We start from the raw sequence: 21,246 nt of genomic DNA, 5'->3' as shown, positions 1-21,246 counted from the left end.
AACGTTATTTATGCTGATTCTCCACACGGCTCTCCAAGTATTCAACCTCTTTTTGGAGGGACCTGATCTGGTCGGTAGCTGTTGACACAGTGGGCCGCAGAGTTGCCAATGCCAATTCAGATTCCTCTACTCTCTCCTTTAGTTTCTTGTGGTCCTCCCATAGGAATCCCATTTCAGCACAGAGCGAATCTCTTTTGGGACCTAATGTGAACTTTGTATCTAATATCGCTGCCATAAACTCGTCGAATCGATGCGAGTGGTCAACGGGTGGTCAACGGGTTTCAGGGACGCTGCTTGCAGGTGACCACTGTGCCAGTTGTCTGTGGCACTGTGTCAGTCAGCTGTGACTGCCCCTTGTCTGTTCTTAGTTTTCCCATTGTGCAGCTGTATACTGGGACGTTGAGTGGTAAGTTGATATCGCTGGCGATAGTGGCACCCCGAAAGCAGTAGGACAGTCCCTCTTTTGTTGAAATGTGTGCAGGTCAAGCAGTATCCCTGCAGCTCTTATTTGGAAGAGTGAGGGCATCCTGCAGTGATGGGAGAAAACGAGCGCTTCAGGGTGTACTGATCTTGATGGGACACTCACGTGCAGTCGATACAGTTGGCAGGTCATATATATCCTGTCTTGTTGTGACGCAGTAGGCCCCAATGGGCGGTGGCTAAGTATGGTGTAGGCAGGAGGCTCGGGAAGAGAGTCATTCAGGAGTGACGTTGTTGTTCTTTTGCATGATATTAAGTGTGCATCCCTTTCTATACGTGGACTTTAAATGACTCTTCAATTCTGAATGACTCCTGTGAAGTGTCGCTGTGAAGAAGGGCTCTTGTTGTGGTAAAACTGCACCTCCGACCTCATGAAGCACAGACTTACGAGTCTATTTAAATGGCGGGCCATAGGGCCAGCTACCGCAAGCTGTCAAGGCCGCACCAGGGTCAGCGGGCACCTGCCCAACCCCCAAAAGTGTTTCCGCACATGCAGAGCAATAACAATTAGGGGCCCTTAGTGGCCCTTGATGTGCCCATAAGTTGACGGAGGGGTAGGGGTGGGGTCTTGTGTGTTAACTCAGTCTTGTACTGGGGACTGACTCCGGTCCCCCTCTCCCCCCAGTGCATCCCCAAGACAGGCAACAATTATCCGATGGATTGAGCTGGTTGAGGTATGCCCAGGCTTCTTTTAAGGTCCCAGGTCAGTCCGCTTCCAGGTATGTAGCATCAAAATAAAATCTGGCCAGGTGCGCTCACAACACGAACATGGAAGGCAATCACCTCGGTGTCCCTCACTCCCTGCAGCCCGAACACTGGCCTCGCCCCGCGTACCTGAGCAGGGTGATGGATGGGTTCAGCGGCGGCCTGCAGGGTTCCGAGCACTCACCGCCAGCAGCTGCAGTTCGAGTTGCGGCAGGCCGCAAGGTGTCCAGGGCCCCGCTCACAGTCACTCTGGGGCCCTCGTGATTTCGGAATTTCTCCGGATCTGGTAGCTCTCACCTCCTGCTGTAGCGCCCTTCGTCTGGGCTTAGTCGAAAGGGCTTCTCGGCCCCCTCGCAAGAGGTGCGGAGAGGCCGGAGCCCAAAATTCTGTTAAAAGCAGATGCTCCCAGACATGGACGAGCACAGGCCCACTCCTTGGGTGCTGGCTAAGTGAGACCGGGCCACGCCCAGTCAATCCCCGTTGCACAAGGCCGCCACTCCGACAGCCTCGGCCACTGAGCTCCGATGCCAGCAGTCCCGATTTGCCAGGGTAGTTACAATGACCGGTGGTGTCGTACAGTGATTGTCGCCATTTATGGCAGGCTGTGAAACATATTTATCAGGATTTTACAGCGCCTATTGCAGAGCTGTTTACAGCGCGTCCGCACTCGCTGCAATCTTGGCCATGCCCCCCTATCATTTTATCATTGAATGCACTTTTTTTAGTACCAAGCTTCCAAACTCGCCCTCTGTTGGTTGTCTATGCTGCCTTGCCCTTGAACTCGCCCACTCCCCTCCGTTCATGTCCGTGTTGGCTTGCCCCCACCCACCCTTCCTCTCTTCCGGTTGTCTGTGTTGCCCTGACTCCTACCTTCCTCCCATTGACCATGTTGTCCCCAACCTACCATAACAACAAAAACAAGCATTTGCAAAGCAATAGGTCTGGCTTTTGTGAAAGTTAGAGCTACTGGTACTGTAATTGACAACGTTTTTTAGTTATGTTTTTGGTTTCTAAGCATTTTACCTTGCTGTGCCGTAACATGAAGCACTGGCAAAACTAGAAAGAAACAATGCACTTCGTGCTTGTAGTTTTAGTAAAACAATTCCAGTGACAGAAAAACAAGCTGGACGGCTGTCTAGATTATTAAAATTCTGTGTTGCAGCATTCACGTGTTTCTGAAGTTAATCTGAATATGCATGTTATAAAATGACAAATTAAGTTACAAATAAAAAACAAACAAAATGTCCGAGTGATGTTCTGGTTAAAATTTGCAAATAACGTCCCTGAGTCGGCTCGAAAGCACCGATTCCTGAATGTTATTCCGTATCCAGCTGCAAAACTCAGGATGGCATCAGTAGGGGACTTTAATAGAGCACTGAAGGGAAGATTTACCATTTCTTCATGTAGCGCAGTGCACCCGCTAGAAATTACCCAAAATAAACCTCAGCCCTACGGAGTGACGAAATTTGGACATACATATTTAAATGTTTCTTTTTGTCTTCTTTTATCTCATTCTACCTTCACTTAATCATTTCTCTGCATTCGTCCCAACTGTAAAGGAGTACTTCTCCAAATTATATTTTCTATTCATATTCCGAACAATGTAATAAAATTTTAAAAAATTATAACTAACAAGTAAGGGCATTGGTGGATGTAAATGTGTACTTGGAGGAGTACAACCTGGATATTACTTGTGGGAAGTTTGAAGATGAAGACACAGTGTTTAAGGAACCTCTTGGGCTGCGGGAAGGGCTTCAACTCCACAGGCATTCAGTACTACACAGTTCACATATTAAAGTCTCCAAACCTAACTTTTGAGGTTTTAAATTTTCCTCATAATAAATATTGATCCATTACAGTTGCAGGGCAAGATTCCTACGGTGGGGTGAGAGACAACCCCTGCGCATCCCCATCAACCACAACAAGGGCGTTACGTCACTCATGTCATCAACGTATACTAAACACATCTGACTGATGTGATGGCCTTCTATTCTAGTTCTATATATGAGTGCCAACACTGCATGACCTTGCAGTCTACTGCACTCAACGTGATCTATGAAACCATTTAATTTGCTTTATACGTTCAGGTAAACAGCTCTATTAATTTTTCTCGCCACCCTGCACTTGATGAAGCCAAGAAAATCCCTTCAAAGTGTGTGTTGCACTTGAATGTATTAGTCAGAAAAACGAACGTATTTGACCAATCAGATACAAGTCCTAAGGCATGCATAAGTTATCAAATACAAAGCAAGAATTCCCAGATACATGTACAACACTAATAACCCGAAGACGACGGTCCTTTGAAAAAAGTTGCAAGACACAATGGGCCTCATTACCACAGCCGTGGTGAGGCAGTGATGGACTAACCCTGTGTATTGTTTATAACAAAAAGACACAAGGTGTATTCCTACCTGGCAGCCGTGAATCAGGGAGCCCCTCTCCTGCCTCACTTCTGATATTGAAAGTAATACTACGCTGTCAACTGAGGCACCCCCTGCTTGAAACAAGCATTTGCAATGTGCTGCACTCACAAAACCGTGCAACGCACGCAGAATTCACAAGAGCACTCCTCTCACCCAGCATTCAGACGAAGTGTTCGCTCTGCGATCACCCAGGCATACCACTCACCCTGCACTGACAGACTTCTTATGCCGCACTCCCACATCTCTTACCCACCACAGGCATTTTATACGGCACACTATACACTCACCCTGCCCGTACCTACCTGGACACTCACCCTGCACTAACATTGCGAACCCTGCACGCAAGAGACCGCTCACCCTGAACTCAGACACTGCTCACAGACTTTTCTCCCAGCACTGACATGCCTAACACCCTGCACAATTCATCTTTAGCCCTGAACTCATACTCCACAATACACTTCTCACTCTGAACTCACACACCACTCATGCTGGCAGACGTCTTTCACATGTGCACACGTCTCTCACCAGCGTGAACACGTCTCCTAGACTAGTCACACATCACTCTCCTGCATAGACAACCACTTACTTTGCACACAGACTGCTACTTATGCACCTAAATTCAGCTTATCCTACACACACAGCTTAGCTTGTACAATCTTACACCACTAACACTACATACACAGCTCACACCGCTTACTCATCCACCTCAAACGCTGCACACTCATCCTCCTGTCACTCTGCAAATACCGCCCACTCGCCCAACAGCCAGCTCCAATCAATGCTAACCAAGACACCGCTTATCCTGCATTCACCCACCTCTCACCTTGGACAAACCCACGCAACTCTCATGCTGATTGATTACCCTGCACTCACCTCACTCCCCTTGCACATTCACCACTCATTGGTACACCCACACCACCCACCCTGCATTCACGTTGTTCACCTTGCACTCTGTACTGCCGCACCGGGTGACCGTAAGCCACAGATATGAGAGAGAGAGAGAGAGAGAGAGAGAGAGAGAGAGAGAGAGAGAGAGAGAGAGAGAGCTGCCCTGGCCCAGTTCCTGTGCCCGATGCGTGCCTGTGTGCCCACAAGTCCGTCTCCTGGCCTCGCTTACAAGTAAAATATGTGGGTGATTGCGGTGTCCTTGCCTAAAATGATGGAATCCCAGAATGACAAACTAGCCTCTCATTCTTTGAAGGTCGAAAGAAGTCACACCGCTGAATTCTAGGACATGGACACATCCAATCACGGACTGTGTATACAAATAATGCATGCCATTGGCCCGCGAGTGCTTGGTGTGGGGGGGTGTGGGGGGGGAGGGGGAGCGGTGTTGGCTAATAATGCTAAAAAGTGAGCGCAGTGTCCCTAGCGGGTGCCACTCTCTTTCAAGTAATTAAAAAAACATAGAATAAAAAAGTAGCACTGTGTCCCTTGCGGGCGCCGCACTCATTAAAATAATTTTAAAAACTTCGAATTTAGAGCGCATAGCGCTGCAGCATTACGCTTCACGGCTGAATGATAAAAAAAAAGTGCTACTCGCCCACTAATTAAAGGAAACAGTCTAATGCTGCAATCAAAAAATCCAGTCCGGATGGGCTAGAAGGAGACAGGGCGGTAACCAACAAGCCTCACTTTCATTCGGAAGCCAGCGTTTAGCATAAATGATGACGCCAACCAATAGGAATGATGGGCGTGACATCAAGTTCCCTTCTGAAATCGTCTTGAGCACAATAAGCCTTGCAGAGCGAGGAGCGCATGGGCACTCCAGCACTAGGTCTGCGAGACCTAAAAACGCTATGCCATTGTCTTCACTGATTTTGTCATAACACTTTTTCCCCCGAGCCTCTTCCCTCATTGTTGCCTACGACCCTGCTCTCCCTCCTGCTAGCAATAAAGCAAAAAGCGCTATGACACAGCCAGCTGTAACTCTAGCTGTTGTCATAGCTAGGGTGACCAACCGTCCGTAAATTTCACGGACAGTCCGTAATTTCGGCCGTCTGTCCGTTGTCCGTGAAGGATTCTTTAACGGACGCCATTTGTCCGTAATTTTAACCGGGCACAGCTTGCCCCCACCTCCCTTCTTGACTCCGATGCTGTATGAAAGCTCAGACCCCCAGCAGCACTGTAGAGGCACAGCGGGATGGCAACCCTCACACCTCCAGCTCTTGATGAGCTGTTAAGAGGTGCTTCGAAGGTGACTGAGAGGGAGGGGCTGCAGGTTCAGGAGCAGGGGCATCCATTCACATGCAAACAGCCCTGAATGCGTCTTGTATCTGCTATTTAGAGGGGGGGCTCACACGTTCCATTTCTACCCAGGGCCCCAAACATCCTAGACTCGGCCAGATTACACCCCTGATTACACCGAGGCAGCACGTGGTTCTCTTCACCGAGCTTAATTACTGTCACTAAATTGTAAGCAAACCTCGGTTCTTCAAACATACAGTCTTTAATGTAATGCAATAAAGAAATGGCACAATCGCACCCACACTGATTACAAAGTATGGAGGACAATCAGTTCAATCAGTTCTCTCGGAGTATCTCCTGTAAGTACTGTATATCACAGTGGGGGATGGCATTTTGGACAGAGAGCCTGTCTTCTCGTTGTCTTGTGCAGGAGGGGGCGAGAAGCCCAAGATGATACTAGAATACTGCATGCCCACCCCTGTGACCACCCTGGTGGATCACGTTCCCTCTCCTGTGATGACTCCTGCTCCTGTCCCCCCATGTTGTGGCTCCAGTCCACCCCCGCCTGTGATGGCTCTTGTCCCCCCCTGTGGTGGATCCTGTCCCAGTCCTGGAACGGCCGCTGCAGCGAGGGTGAAGTTCTTGATGGGCCTCTTCTCAAAAGGGCTCAGCTCAAAATTAATATGGAAAGGTGGGCGTGTAAGTAAGTGAAGACCTGCTGCATCATTCACAAGGGCCTCAATCAATTGGGACCAGAGTACCTTGCCAGCAAATTTGTTCCCTATGTCCCTACCCGGGCCCTTAGATCCAGTGACCAGTTGTTACTGAGTGTCCCTAAAATAACCAAATCAAGGCTAGGTGGCAGGGCTTTGTCCGTAGTAGGCCCCAGTCTTTGGAACTCACTCCCGCTCTCATTGAGACAATGTCATAACCACCTCCAATTCAGGAAATTTTTGAAAACCTTTCTGTTTAGTTCATTCTAACCATCACTTGCTGGTTCATGGGAGCTTCACTGTACTTTTAACTGCATTGCTTCCATTATCAGTTTCATACCGGTTGTCTTTAGCACGGAGATACCCCTTCGGGAGTTTATTCATAGCGCTATATAAACCCGCAAATAAATAAATTTAATAAATAAAGGGATGTGTGAATGGTTGGATGAATTAGTGAAAGGGGGAATGGATGAATGAAAGATTGAATAAATGGATAATGAGAGAGGATAGATGGATTGATGAGTGAGGGGAAGGATGGAGAGAAAATGTAAATAGCTGGATGTATGGGTGGAAGGGTAGCTGGATGATTGATGAGGGGAAAGATGGATGAGGGGAAGGATGATGGATGGAGGGGAAGGATGGATGGATGAGGGGAAGGATAAATGGATGAGGGGAAGGATAAATGGATGGATGGAGGGGGCGGATGGATGGATGAGGGGCAGGATAATTGGATGGGATGGATGGATGGGTGAGGGGAAGGATGGATGAAAGGAAGGATTGATGAGGGGAAGGATGATGGATGGAGGGGAAGGATGGATGGATGAGGGGCAGGATAAATGGATGGGATGGATGGATGGGTGAGGGGAAGGATGATGGATGAGGAGAAGGATGATGGATGGATGAGGGGAAGGATGGATGGATGAGGGTCAGGATGATGGGATGGATGGATGGATGGATGGGTGATGGGATGGATGGATGAAAGAAAGGATGGATGAGGGGAAGGATGGATGGATGGATGGATGACGGGAAAGGATGGATGGATGACGGGAAAGGATGGATGATGAGGGGAAGGATGGATGGATGGATGATGATGAAGGGAAGGATGGATGGATGATGAGGGTGGGTGAAAGGATGGATGGATGATGAGGGAATGGATGTATGATGAGGGGGTGGGTGAAAGGATGGATGGATGATGAGGGGGAAGGATGGATGGATGATGAGGGGAAGGATGGATGGATGATGAGGGGAAGGATGGATGGATGGATCGATGGGTGATGAGGGAAAAGGATGTATGGATGATGAGGGAAAAGGATGGATGGATGATGAGGGGAAGGATGGATGGATGATGAGGGGAAGGATGGATGGATGATGAGGGAAAAGGATGGATGGATGATGAGGGAAAAGGATGGATGGATGATGAGTGGATGGATGGATGAGGAGGGGATGGATGATGGATGGATGGATGATGGGTGGCTGAAAGGATGGATGGAGAGTGGGTGAAAGGATGGATAGATGGATAAGTGGGTGGGTGAAAGGATGGATGGATGATGAGTGGGTGGGTGAAAGGATGGATGGATGGATGATGAGTGGGTGGGTGGATGGATGGATGGATGGATGGATGAGTGGGTTGGTGGATGGTGGGTGAAAGGATGGATCAGTGGGTTGGATGGTGGGTGGGTGAAAGGATAGATGAGTGGGTGGGTGGATGGTGGGTGGGTGGATGATGGGGGGTAGGTGGATGAGTGAAATGATGGATGGATTGATGGATTGATAAGTGCAAGGGTGAATGAATGGACATATGAGTGAAAGGGTGGGTGTAAGGATGGATGAGTGAGTGAAAGGGAGGGTAGATGGACAAAAGGATGAATAGATGTGCGAAGGAGTGAAATGATAGATGGATGAGTGATAGGGGCAGTGGATGGATTCATGAGTGGATGAGTAGATGGATGGATGGGTGGGTGGATGGATGGAAGGAAGGAAGGCTAAGTGAAAGGGTCGATGGAGAGAGAAAGGGAGGATGGATGGATGACTAAAAGAGTGGATGGGTGGAAGGATTAGTAAGTGAAAGGATGGCTGGATTGGTGAAAGGGTAAATGGTTAAATGGATGAGTGAATGGATGGATGGGATGAAGAGTGGATGGATAAGTGTACAGATGGATAGGGTGAAAGGGTGGATGGATGGATGGATAATGGAGGACGAGTGAAAGGATGGATGAGGGGATGGATGAAGGGATGGATGAGTGAAATGATAGATGGAAGGATACATGATGGATAGGTTTGCAAATGGTTGAATATGTTTGGAAATGGCTGGGCTTACTTATATACTATTGCGCGACCTCTGATGTGTCTGTAAAACATACCTATTGTCCTGAAGTTTTGTCCTGAATTTTGACCACCTGTCCTGAATTTGTGTCCTGAATTTTGACCCTTTGTCCTGAATTTTTACACTCACCGTCCTGAATTTGCACCAATGCCAGTTGGTCACCCTAGTCATAGCCCTTTTTCTTATGTTAGCTTTCAGCCATGCTGCACAGCAGCTGTGATGCGGTACACCATGTCTGTAAAAACATTGACAAAGCCAGTACCTCCCTTAGGTGAGACTTATTGGCGTTGCCAATGCTTGTTTCTAATGCACTTCGACCACCGAAGGAAATGCATCTCCACAAACGTCGGAGAATCGGAACGGGTGTGTCGCACATTTCCAACTGCATTCACAAATAAACACATCGCAGTGTATATAGCCCCCTTTGCCCCTCAGAACCCACCCCGCCTAGCGTCACTCAGTCACTGCAGCACTCACTGCCTTCGAACCTGTACAGAGCTCCGCAGTCTTCGTTTGGTTCACGCTATTGAAATACCACATGCATGCATAAATTACACATTCCAACATGAGGACTTGTTGAAGCTACCGTAGAATGCACGTTTGTGTTCCGATACTCTTTTAACAACATGTTTATGGCTGTGTGGCTCAGTTTGATCATGAGAGGCACAATGCATGTGATGGGCAAGTTAGTCCTAATATGCTAGCAGTTTAATTAAGAAACTCGCTTGCAACCCGATCCTTGCAGGTGGTACAACAACTGTGATAGAAGAAAGCCTGCGGCGCCATCTAGCGGATTTCAAAGTTAGGGAAGCGGCCAAGCTGCAATAGAAAACGTATTATTTACGCAAAACGCCCCGTAAAACGCTGCTTAGGCAAAAACCAAAACAATAATTATACCTCTCTCAAATAATGTAACCTATGCTTATTTGACACATCTTGATCAAATTACAGTACAGTAAAATACATTTACGATTAATGGAGTAACACCTCGCCTTCAACTGCAACGCCTCGTCAGGGGTAGCAAGCACTATATAAATGCAATTACGATTAAATAAATTACTTCTAAGCTTGGTCTTTCTATCGATCCTCTATCGAGGCTAAAGTGTTTTATTGGTTGAACTCAAACCACCCCCTCCCACCTAACTTGCATAGTAACTTAAAGATGGTGGAGCGTGTCCCCTGGGTGGGGAAAAGTACAAAAAGACTACAAGGGGACTGTGTGGTGATAACTTTTGATAACCCGAGATCAGTGGAATATATTTGTGAAAGGTCTAAGGGTCAAAATGGGGCAACAATTGTGGCAAGGCCGCTTTCTTTCTTTTACATGTCTGTGCAGCATGTGGATAATAGATGGAGCTGGATGAGGGGCTCAAACTCTGCACATGGAGGATGGGGAAACAAAACACGACATGACTCAGTTCGTAATGCTTGGGGAGAAGAGGTAAATGATGGTTGGTCTATAGTTAAACGAAGGAGAGGGGGAATAAACTATTCAGACCAATACCGACATAATGAATGGAGGGACTTCCAACAAGCTCCGTTCCCAACTCCTTGTTTCAATCGATTCAGCAACTTGGAGGCTGTAGATTGACAGTTTGATATCCAGGTAGTAAAATCCCCTGTGTTATTACCCACCCAAAGTAACCCATTGGATAGTCCCGGGCCGACTCTTCCGCGTGCTGTGACCCCAAGGCAGGAATCTGGAAAGAACTTAATACCTGCAATTGATGTATTAAATGTGGCCAATATCTTGGGAAATGAGGTTGAAAATTACAAAGAAATGGACACCAGAAGTGTTGAAAGTACGCATCGGAAAAAAGATACATGTTCCTTAATGTTCTGGAATGTGGCAGGACTTAAAACAAAAATCACCAATCCGGATTGGGAGGGAGTGATAAAAGACATAGAAATCATGGCCCTCCAGGAAACATGGGCCACTGACCAGATACATTTGAATGGTTATAGAACGTTTTGTACACCAGCGATTGGGGCTAGACATGGGAGACCAAAGGGTGGCTTGATAATGTACTTGTCGAATAGCTTAGTATATGAGAGGGTACGCTTTTATTCTAAGTGTGAATTCTACCACAAATTAGCAATAGACACCAAAACTGGATTGCGTTTTGTAATTATAAATTTTTATAATAATATTCCAGTTAATATTTCACGTGATATTTTGAAAATGTTAGCGATCGACCTACAGTGTGAGTCTGATAGCAATGGAAAGGAGGTAATGATTTTGTGGGGGGGTGATTTTAATTGTCCATTATGCACAAAAGGCTCTAAAGGAATTTGTGGTATAATGTTGGAGCAGGATGTTAATTTACCACATTTTAAGCACACAGAGACCGGGGATCTGTTGAACGAATTATTATTTGATCATGATCTGGGATTTGCAAATGAATTAACTGAGCAGTCAATACCATTTCACCCAACTTTTATTGGGAGGGGAGCATCCACCACGATAGACTTTAGCCTCTGGTCTAATGGTTATGGTCATAAATTAGTTAGTTATAAAATAATGGATGCACCACTCAGTGACCACCTACCGCAAAAAATTGAGATGGAGAACCTTTTCTTGGCCTCCTATAATGAGCAAATACAGGTTGTCCCAGACATTACATTAGGTAGACAGAATGGGTACACCCTCAAGTGGAGTAAGGTGGTACCTGAAGACTTTCTTAAAAAATTGTTAATTAGCTGCCCAGAAAATTTTGAGATCTGTTTAGATGAGGATTCCGATAGTGAAAGTATATTAGTTAATTTTAATATTATTGCTTCCACTATCAAAGAGAACCTACTTTTAGTATCAAAAAATGGTTTAACGAAGGGTACAAGATGGTTTGATAAAACCTGTACTAAGGCTCTAACAGAGCTTAAACATGCATTACATAAGGATCCGCGTGATGCTGTAGAGATAAGAACCTTAAGGAAGGCTTATAATGAGGCCCTAAAAAACAGAAGAGAAGCAATTAAAAAAGGAGTATGGGAAGAACTTTGCACAGCCTCACAAACAAGGGATGCATCCGCCTTCTGGAGGGTGGTAAACGCCCCCCTACCATACGAAAATACCAAAGCACGGTTGGAAATTGCGATTAATGAGGATAGTTGGGTCACGCATTTTTCCACCTTGTATACGTCAGTAGATGAGTTAAGAAATACTGGGGTAAACACAGAAGGCGAATCAGTTGAGGAGGAAAGTGAACTTAAAGTAACACTACCAGAGATTGTTGAAAGCCTGGGAGCTACCAAGGGCGGAAAAGCGGCGGGCCCAGATGGAATCCCAGCGGATTTGTACAAGTCAAATATCGAACTATGGGGCCCGATACTTGTACAACTCTTTAATGCAGCTCTTGTAAGGGGATTGAACCCTTCCTGGTTCACATCAATTATTGTACCCATTTACAAGAAGGGAAACAGACAAGATTGTGCCTGTTATAGGCCAATTTCCCTTCTGGATTCGTCAATAAAGATCCTTGGTAGAGTGATTTTAGTTAGATTGCAAAACTGGGCGGAGGAGGCGGGGGTAATTAGTGATTTACAATTTGGATTTCAAAAAGGCATAGGAACAATAGAGCAGGGATTAAATTTGTTCCTGATTCAACAGAAACATACTGTGATAAAAAGGGAGCGCCTATATTGTGCATTTGTTGATCTTACATCAGCTTTCAATTGTGTATCCCATAGTAAATTATGGGACGTGATGTCACAATTGGGCGTGGAAAAGCCGATAATCCAATTCTTAAGGGACCTATATGCAGGAGCATCAGCTGTAGTACGTTTTGGCAAGAAGGGGGAATGTACCAGATCTTTCGGAATAGGCCGTGGAGTGCGCCAGGGGTGCGTACTGGCGCCCTTCCTATTTCTTATTTATATAAATGGTCTGGAAAAGTGCCTGCTGCAAGAGTGTGTGGATATGCCGAAGATCGGAAAGAGATTTATTCCCACACTCCTGTATGCAGATGATGCCGTTTTGATGGCGCGCACCCCCATTGCCCTACAAAAAATGTTAACATCTTTTAACCAGTTCATGCTCGATCTTAATTTAAAAATAAACTGTAGTAAGACTTTTTCAATGAATTGTGGCACGCGCACCAAAAAACAAATGAAAACAATGTACATAAATAATGCCCCCTTAGAAAGAACATCTACCTTCCCATATCTTGGAATTTTGTTTCACGAAACTGGTACTTGGTCAAGTGCGGTGAAGGTACGAACGCTCTTGTTCTCTAAGACAATCATGGCATTAAAAAATTTTACACGTAAATTGGGAATGAAACCAATCAGGGAAATTTTAACTGTGTACAATGCGACGTGTGTATCTGTGGCACTGTATGGAGCTGGCCTCTGGGGTTATACCAATATAAAGTCACTTCAGATAGTCGAAAATAAATTCTTAAAGAACATCCTATCACTTCCAGAGAGTACAGCGAACTCTATATGCCATGATGAGTTGGGGATTCCCTATATAACGGACACAATTAGAGTACAACCCATCTTACTATGGCACAGAGTATGGACAGTGAACGAATGTGTATTAAATCGAGCCATAATACAGGATGTCTTAAAAATGGGGAGAGCAAAAGTTGTTGAATGGCTAAATTACATTAAAACGTTCCTTAATGAAATAGACCGTTCACTCTATTACAATGATCCGCCTTCCATGGCAAATATTTCTAGAAAAGACCTGAAGACACTATGTATGGAATTCCTCAGAAATAGAAGACAGCTTGATGAATCGAATAAAAATACTGTCACTTCTCATCAATTAATTTTAATAAGTGACAAATTACAGCCATACTTAAGTTTATATATGTGTAATTTTGATAGACTACTTTTAACACGTTTTAGAGCTAACATTGTTTTTAGATTATTTACTTTCCCTGTAATGAATTCATGGTCCAAAGAACTTCCTTTATGTCCCTGTGATGAAATATCTATGCAATCGAATATACATGTTCTATTTTTTTGTAAATTCTATACGCTGCCTCGTAGAAAACTGATTATCCCCATTTTAAAGGAAATGAATGTGAACAGATGTCGCCTAGCATATTTAGTACTGCAAAAAATGGACAATGTTTTTACTGTGGCTTCATTAATTGAGTATTTTAAACTGGTTTTTAAATTTAGGAAGTCGCTTCGTTTGAATGAACTGTAATAGTGTAAACACTATGTATTGTTTTTAATATCCTCCTACATTGATGTAATACTGTGCAATGTAAATGAAATATGATTGCTGTTGCTTTTATGGTTATACCTTTTTAGCCGAATAAAGTACTTTTTGACTTTTGACTCCGACCCCGTATGGATTCCACCGATCGTTAGGTCAATCCTCCCCGGTTGCTCTCTCCCTTTATACCAAAACGACTCCTAATTCCTCAGGATTTTGCAAATGTTCGCTGTGGTGCCAGCTGTATCCCCCGTTACCAGCGGCCTTGCAACGGTGCTCTGGGCTGACCTCCACTCACCTGCTGTTGATGGGAGCACTTTGAAAACAAGTAAAAATAAATAAAACATAAGGTACATGGTTAAAAAAAAAAAGATTTTGTGTAGATTCCAATACTGTCATTATTTGGGCATTCCCCTCGAAGTCAGGGCTGGGATAAATAGGACACACTGTGACTCGTCACCGGGGTACCTAACAGGACTACTAGGGGAGATCTCTGGAATTATAGCTCCTTGAGGTTCTGTCTAGTGGGAATATATAATGATAACCGTAAAGTCCCTTTCGAAGAAAGCAAGCCGTTCTACACGCATCAGCTACCGCCCTCTGCAATCTCTCCGCACTCACTCATCTACTCGCGTGACAGGATTGTATTGTAATTGTATTTACATAGTGCTTCGTTCCCCTTTGAAGTGCCACTGTGCATCAGCGGATGGAAGCCAGCCACATTGCATGGACTGGTTGAAGTGTTACACTGTGGTGTGGGCTGGGTGTGGTCTATGAGAGAAGGTGCCTGAGTGGCCAGAGTGGTGCACTTATGCCAGTGAGGCTGCTGCGCCTCGGTTTGCACTGCTAAGAATAGCCGTGATGAATTCCCCAGAGACGCCATCCAGGGGGGTTGTTTATATTTCAGAAACAGGCTATGATGACCTGACACGCAAATTACAGAAAAATAATGAAACTGAAAGGGTGAGGAGTGTGCATGAATTAGTGCTAATGCCAAGGTAATGATCACCCAAAAGGCTAGGGGTATTTGAAGTGTATTCATGACATCCCCCCCTTGGAGCCGATTTACACTGCAGAGGATGGTATACACTCCATCAGTGTGACGGAGTATTGTATATCGCCGCCCTGACTACCCATCCTGAGTACCCACACTCCAGACTTAGAGATGGCGCCGGCCCAGCAGACATCCCTTACATTGTCAGGAACAGTCATCCGAGCGGGTCGTGCCACTCTATTAGAAGTTTGAAAGATGGCTCAGTCAACATGACCGTTCAGTCCGCCAAATTTAACCAGTTTTTAAATTTTCAAATACAAAATCCCAAAGCAGGATTTTATTTTTTTTTAATTAAAAATACCAAATGACCTGCACCACGGCGGTTTCTACAATGTGTGGGTCCTTTTGCAGTTTTGACTGGCAGAGACTGACAGGGACCACTGGCCATTTGGCCGCCCAATCTGAATCGGGGGGGGGCGGTCAGGTGACCAACCCTCCGATGTGCCTTACTCTGTCAGGCTGTCAGAGGTGTGTGCCAGAGACGGGGCAGTCTCTGTCACTGGAACACTGAAGTTCTGTGTCACTCGAAATGAGGCCGGCGGAGCTTCAGTCTAAAAGAGAGGTTACTCTGTTGTGATATAGTACCCTCACCACCAAACTTTAAATCAGAGCCTTTTACCGATAAAGACATCATGGTAGACCCCACTTTTAGCACCCCAATAACCTACTACTTACTCCGGCTGTTCTAGATGAAGGGCAGGAAGTGAAAATTTAAGAAAGTAAATAGGGCACCACAGGCTTGTTTAATTTCAACTCTTTTTAAGTTCAGGAAAAGGTTTATTTAAAAGATGAATATGATCATAAAAACAATACTTCGTATAAGCAATCAATTACCAATGCATAAATACAAGAACGAGTAATAAAGAATGATAACGATGTACAATAACCGTTGAAGTAGTAAAAAGACAACATAGAAGATATGAATACGGTCAACGGTTCACAAGAATCGTAACATTTAATTTCAATTCTTGCCAATGAATTGATGACCTAAGACCATGGGTAGCAAGAGCGGTAGCAGGGGTGGCAATGGGAAGAAAGGTGCTGTAGCTGTTGTCCAGAAACACCGCTAAAGGCATTTGATAGGGTAACTTTGACTTGAGTCCTCACAACCTGCAAATGAGCAATATAAAAGAGATAAAGGAAACCTGCTAGGATGCTGAAGCAAACCAGAATAAAGAACAGGGTCAAGAAAGGAAGGATCGATGGATAAATATCTGTGAATATAGAAATACAAATTCTCTTTTTTTTCAGGCACACTTTACCTAGCATGCGTCTCCCACAGTTTGGTGCCCATTCGTTGATCCCAGACGCAAACCAGTCCTTCCTCTCCTCCGCTGACTATCTTCCAGTCATCCATGCGGGCTGCAGTGACGCCCAGCTGGTGGGCGTAAAGAGAGCACAGGGAGCTGTTGGTCCGGATGTCATACACTCTCACTCTAAAGAGAAGAAGGTAGAAAAAATGCTTCAAGAATGTGTAAACAAACACAAAGGAAGGCACTGTACATGATATAGTTTATTTAATGATGCACCGCACATACACAGCACATGTGAAGGGCATGATCATTTTTAACCCCTGCCTGATGGAAGCATATTGCGGTCACTGGTAGAACATGTACACCAGGATCATACATGTGACTGAGGGGCTACGTGAAGCACCTTTTGGCCATGATAGGAAATATCTATTCTGAACACATGCTTGAGATAACATAGGCAAGAGAAACTGTACAATGTCAATACTGCATGTCCCCGCTGTAAAGGATCAACACCAGGGCCCGTCATGGTATGTGGCACTTATATTAACCTCACCTGCTTATCATTGTAAGGCATGGACAATACATTCACCTACTCACTGGCATGTGACATCAATATCAAGCAGTCTCCACACTGGTTACACCAAACTCACTTTATCAATGATGCAAAGCATCTCTCTGCTTTAACCTGTGTCAATGGTTGGCCAGTTATCTTAAGAGGGCTCAAGTTTGAACCCTACCAGGCATCCAGACCATGTTCATGTGTTCCAGTGGTACATGGCGGTTGCACGGACAGCGCCTGCAGTTTACCGAAAGGCGTACAGAAGTAATCGTAATGAGAGCGGTCAAGGAAATTCCCCAATGGTCATGGTCGTGCAACAGCCTGGGTGTCTCCTGGATCAGCACACTCAGCCCCATAACCCCCTGTTTTGTGGCAGTACCACCTGGTGGCGGCATGGTCTGTTAAAACTTGCACAGGTATGCCCTTGACGGAGGGTAGGAGGGACTTGAGAGGAAGCAGGATGACATGCAGTCTCAGAATGTGGTGCCTCTGATCGAACACAGGCAGAAGCCTCCGCTCTCCACCTCATCCATGTGGCCTCCTCAGCCCAGTGCCAATGCTTCCGTCACCACTGTTAGCCCTGGACAGGACAAGGAGAATGGCATGCAGCAAGTCAGATTGGAGTCCCTCATCCAACATCAAAAGTGCTGCCCGTCTCATCTTACACACAGATTTTGTTCGAGAGACACCCACAATGCCGAGTCCATTGAAGGTTGAGAATTCAATTCAGAGCCTGCATGCACCAATGGGCTTGAGGCACCAGCAAGATACAGGAGGCAAGGAAACTAAGAAGCCTCACACATATTGTGGCCGGAAGGCTGGACCAAGCCTGGAACATTGGATCATATCCTGAAAGTCTCAGGTTCGCTGTGGGAGTAGAAAAGCATTGAATGCTGCAGCGTGCAAAACAGCCCCAATAAAGGGAATCCTCTGCACATGCCGAAGGTGGGATTTCTGCTTGTTGATGGGGAGCCCCAGATAAGGTAGGGGCAACATGGTCATCCACAGGTAGTCCTTGACTGACTGTGACAAGCCCATGTTCAACAGCCAGTCATGAAGATAAGGTAGTACATTACCCCGGACCTGGGAAGATGGGACGTGACCCTCAACTGTGCAAATATCAGGGGGCCCTCGCAACCAAACATCTGTCATCAAAGATTCAGACGCCCTGCTAACAGGAAACTAGAACTCTTAATTGGGACTAGTCTCTGTGGTCCCCTTAAACAGCTTCATTCTGTGGCTGGGAATACCAGTTCACTTGTAGGTGGGGTTTTTGGTGTGTGTCAATCATGTTTATGCTTTTTGACATTTTTGCAGATCCTCTGCTACATTGACTCAAACCCAGTAAGTTGTCCCATTCATGTATGCCTGATCGCTGTGAATTCAGGTCAAAGGGCAAACGTATCAAAGTGCACTTAAATATTGTAGCATTGTGTCTAGAACATTATGAGAATGGGACTGAGCCCAAACGTTTGAGAGGCCAGCTTTGCAATTGTAATATTGTTACATTGTCTACAGATGGGCATTTGTTATAATTGCAGAGACTTGCTGCGTGGTGCTATGAACAGATTCAGCTGGTACCTCGATCGCAGAAGGCGCAAGGACAGTTTTTGCTGCTGTTCATTCTTTTACCTGTCCTACATTTCCAATCTATTAATAATTACATATTTTTGTGATTATTGTGTCCTATAGTACTTTAATTCCAAACCTCCTCCCACCTCCTGTAGTGAGCCAGTATGATCAAGCTAGATATGGTTCAAGAGACAAATGAACAAATGTGGCAAGTTTATCATCCACTTGTAGAGCAATACCAGTGGAGACCCAGGGACGCCTGTGTGTATATACATAACCAAACGTGCCATCAAGACCCAGGAAGTCAGAAGAGGTTATTGTAGCAGCAGTTATCACTGAGTAAGAGATGATCACAGACGACATTTGCTATGGATGTAAAGAGCCCTCCAGCCCAGCATCTGTAACCCTGAATCACTGCAAAGTTTAAAGAAGCATGTTCGATGTCTGGGCTCCAAGTGATGGGAGATGAATGTTCTATAGTTACACTACTCTGTTAATCTCTCTCTCTATGAGGTAATGACCTCCTCCCACTGAGATCCGTTGTGTGCAATGTTTTTATGATGCAGGTACACTCGCTTGGTTGATGATTGGTGAGCTTTTGCTTTCGCCTTAAGGTACATTATCACAGGTAATGCTAGTTGGTGCTGAAACCAGGTGCGTGTACTTCCTGAAAGTGAAACCAGCGTTGCGCCCTGGAACCTCGCAAGCACTTTACACGCAAGTACATACCTTGAAAAGAAATATAAGAAGTTTGTGAGCAAAACACTCCTCGCATTCGCAACATTTAGAGACCTCAAAACAGGATCAGTTTGGGGTGCCAATCCCAAAACCCCCCAAAAAGCTAAAAACGATTGCCACAAATAGGATAAACAGAGTGTAACCTGGCTAATCAAACAACAGACAAATGGTCTTTAAAACATAACACTGACCAGAAAAAAACAGAACAAATAATATTCAGTGTGCGTGTTAAATCTCTGGCATCAAATCAATGAAACCATCGTTTCCCTTGCTGACTTATTGCCCTCTGCGCCTCAGTGTAATAGTTTATAGTTTTCTTTCTTTTTTGTGGGGATGGGGGGGGGGGGATAATTATTTTAGCAAGCTGCTCCCCCGGTGGAGCGGGGACTGGATTTGGCAGAGCAGAGTCTCCGCCTCACAATCTGATACCCAGCGCTGAACCGGCGCGGCACCTGCAGTCTGATGTGTGGCACCAGGAGGGGGGAGCCATTAGGTCCTGGCCCGTCGCCATTTTGCGTCTCTCTGGGCAGCGCCTCAGACACGGTAGATAACTTGCCAAGAAAACAAAGCCCAAAAACTGGACTGGGAGAGACTTTGAGCAGTTTAGGGGAGGGGTGATAATCGGCTAAATAGGCGCTGGAAATTGCTCGTGTGGAAATATTTTCTTGTCGCCCGAGACGCACCGCCCGTTCCAAAGTACACCTCTTATTTAATTTGGCGCTTAGAGGCCACTCATCAATTAGCAAGATTCATCCCAGAAGTTACGTTCCTGGATCCCGCAGAGCGGTGCCAATGATGCAGAGCAGATTTAGAAGAGGCCGGGAAAGTGCTTCATTAAAAAAGTAAAGAGGGGCGAAGCTACCAATGTGCAGCATGCGCAGGGGTACCGGGGCCCGGATATATATCTGGACGGGGCCTTCTGCACCTCGTGGCTGCGTTTTGCTACCCAACTGTGCGCAGTGAGGTAATTTTGTTCCTTGCAGTATAGAAATCCATCACAAAACCTGCAACAGCGAGTCCTGTCACCGCTGGGTCTCGAACGCCCAAAAGGCGCGCGCACAGGTACTTCTGTCACGTGATACCAACCCTGGCACACGTTACTCACTACTTTATTCTCGGACATCACGTCAGCTGCGCTGGCACGGTCAGGGACATAACTTGAGATGCAGGACATGATGGCGCTGCGTCTGATCTGACCAGGGACTGCGGGGAGCACACAGATCAGAAAGTAACTGGAAACAAAACAGACCTATTGTCCGACACTGAGGCGAGTGAACACCCAGGACAGGCGCAAGCTCAAACACGCATTCGTAGCGTTCCGTTTACATACACAGCAAACACTTGCTTCGGGCTAATTTTACCCATGGCATATGACGGATTGGTAGCGGTGGTCTTGGCACACGTCGGGTAACTGGTTATGTCCTCAAGCGCCTGGAGGTGCCTGGTGTCAAGTCGGCGTCAGGCAGAATTTGCAGTGACCGTTATCGTACGTCCTGCAGTTTATTGCCGTTTTAAAGGCCCTCTAGAAGAATAATCTCCCGTAATACTTTTTTTTAAAAGAGAAAAAAATATTAGTTGGCTCGAGCCTTTAGATGAATCGAATGTAAAGTATGCTGCAACCAAAAAAAAAAATACCGCTACTTATAGTCACATTTTTTCTAAACTCAGTTATGTGTTTAGACCGCTGTGTGACCCGGTTGTTGACGAGCATCGACCGTTAAAGGAACCAGTTAACGAGAAGCCTACTTGAACAATGTGAGGCAAAAGCACGAGCTCTGCTGGGCTGATACCGAATAGTGCAGCCGAACAGAAACAAAAACCTGCAAAGCAGCAAATCTCATTAAAACATGCAAATCGTGAGAGGATTTTCTTCCAGAGACAGAAAGTCTGTAAGTGCAACAGACAGCAGCACATCTATGATTGCATTAGGACAGTCCCCAGTGATGTCTGCGTGAGGGTCTGAACACATGATGTCATCGGACACTGGCTGTGTGAAATATTATGTGACTACCAACACTATCTGCAAACATCATGAGAGGCTGCACGGAAAGGAGTCCAGGCAGTAGAGT

At 45.8% G+C, this 21,246-nt stretch overlaps 1 protein-coding gene across 1 annotated transcript in view; it reads right to left on the bottom strand.

Moving 5' to 3' along the window:
• FBXW8 (F-box and WD repeat domain containing 8) overlaps window positions 1-21,246 on the bottom strand; it is a 599,303-nt gene that overhangs the window by 65,500 nt on the left and 512,557 nt on the right. Inside the window, exon 9 of the mRNA XM_086943265.1 lies at window positions 16,318-16,491. Within this exon, the coding sequence (XP_086799391.1) occupies window positions 16,318-16,491 (174 nt within the window). The remainder of the gene's footprint in view (window positions 1-16,317; window positions 16,492-21,246) is intronic.

The sequence above is a fragment of the Lissotriton vulgaris genome, chromosome 11 (assembly GCF_964263255.1).
Source record: "Lissotriton vulgaris chromosome 11, aLisVul1.2, whole genome shotgun sequence".
Taxonomy (NCBI): Eukaryota; Metazoa; Chordata; class Amphibia; order Caudata; family Salamandridae; genus Lissotriton; species Lissotriton vulgaris.
The sequence above is the reverse complement of the archived record's forward strand: the minus strand, read 5'-3'. Positions and strand labels throughout refer to the sequence as shown.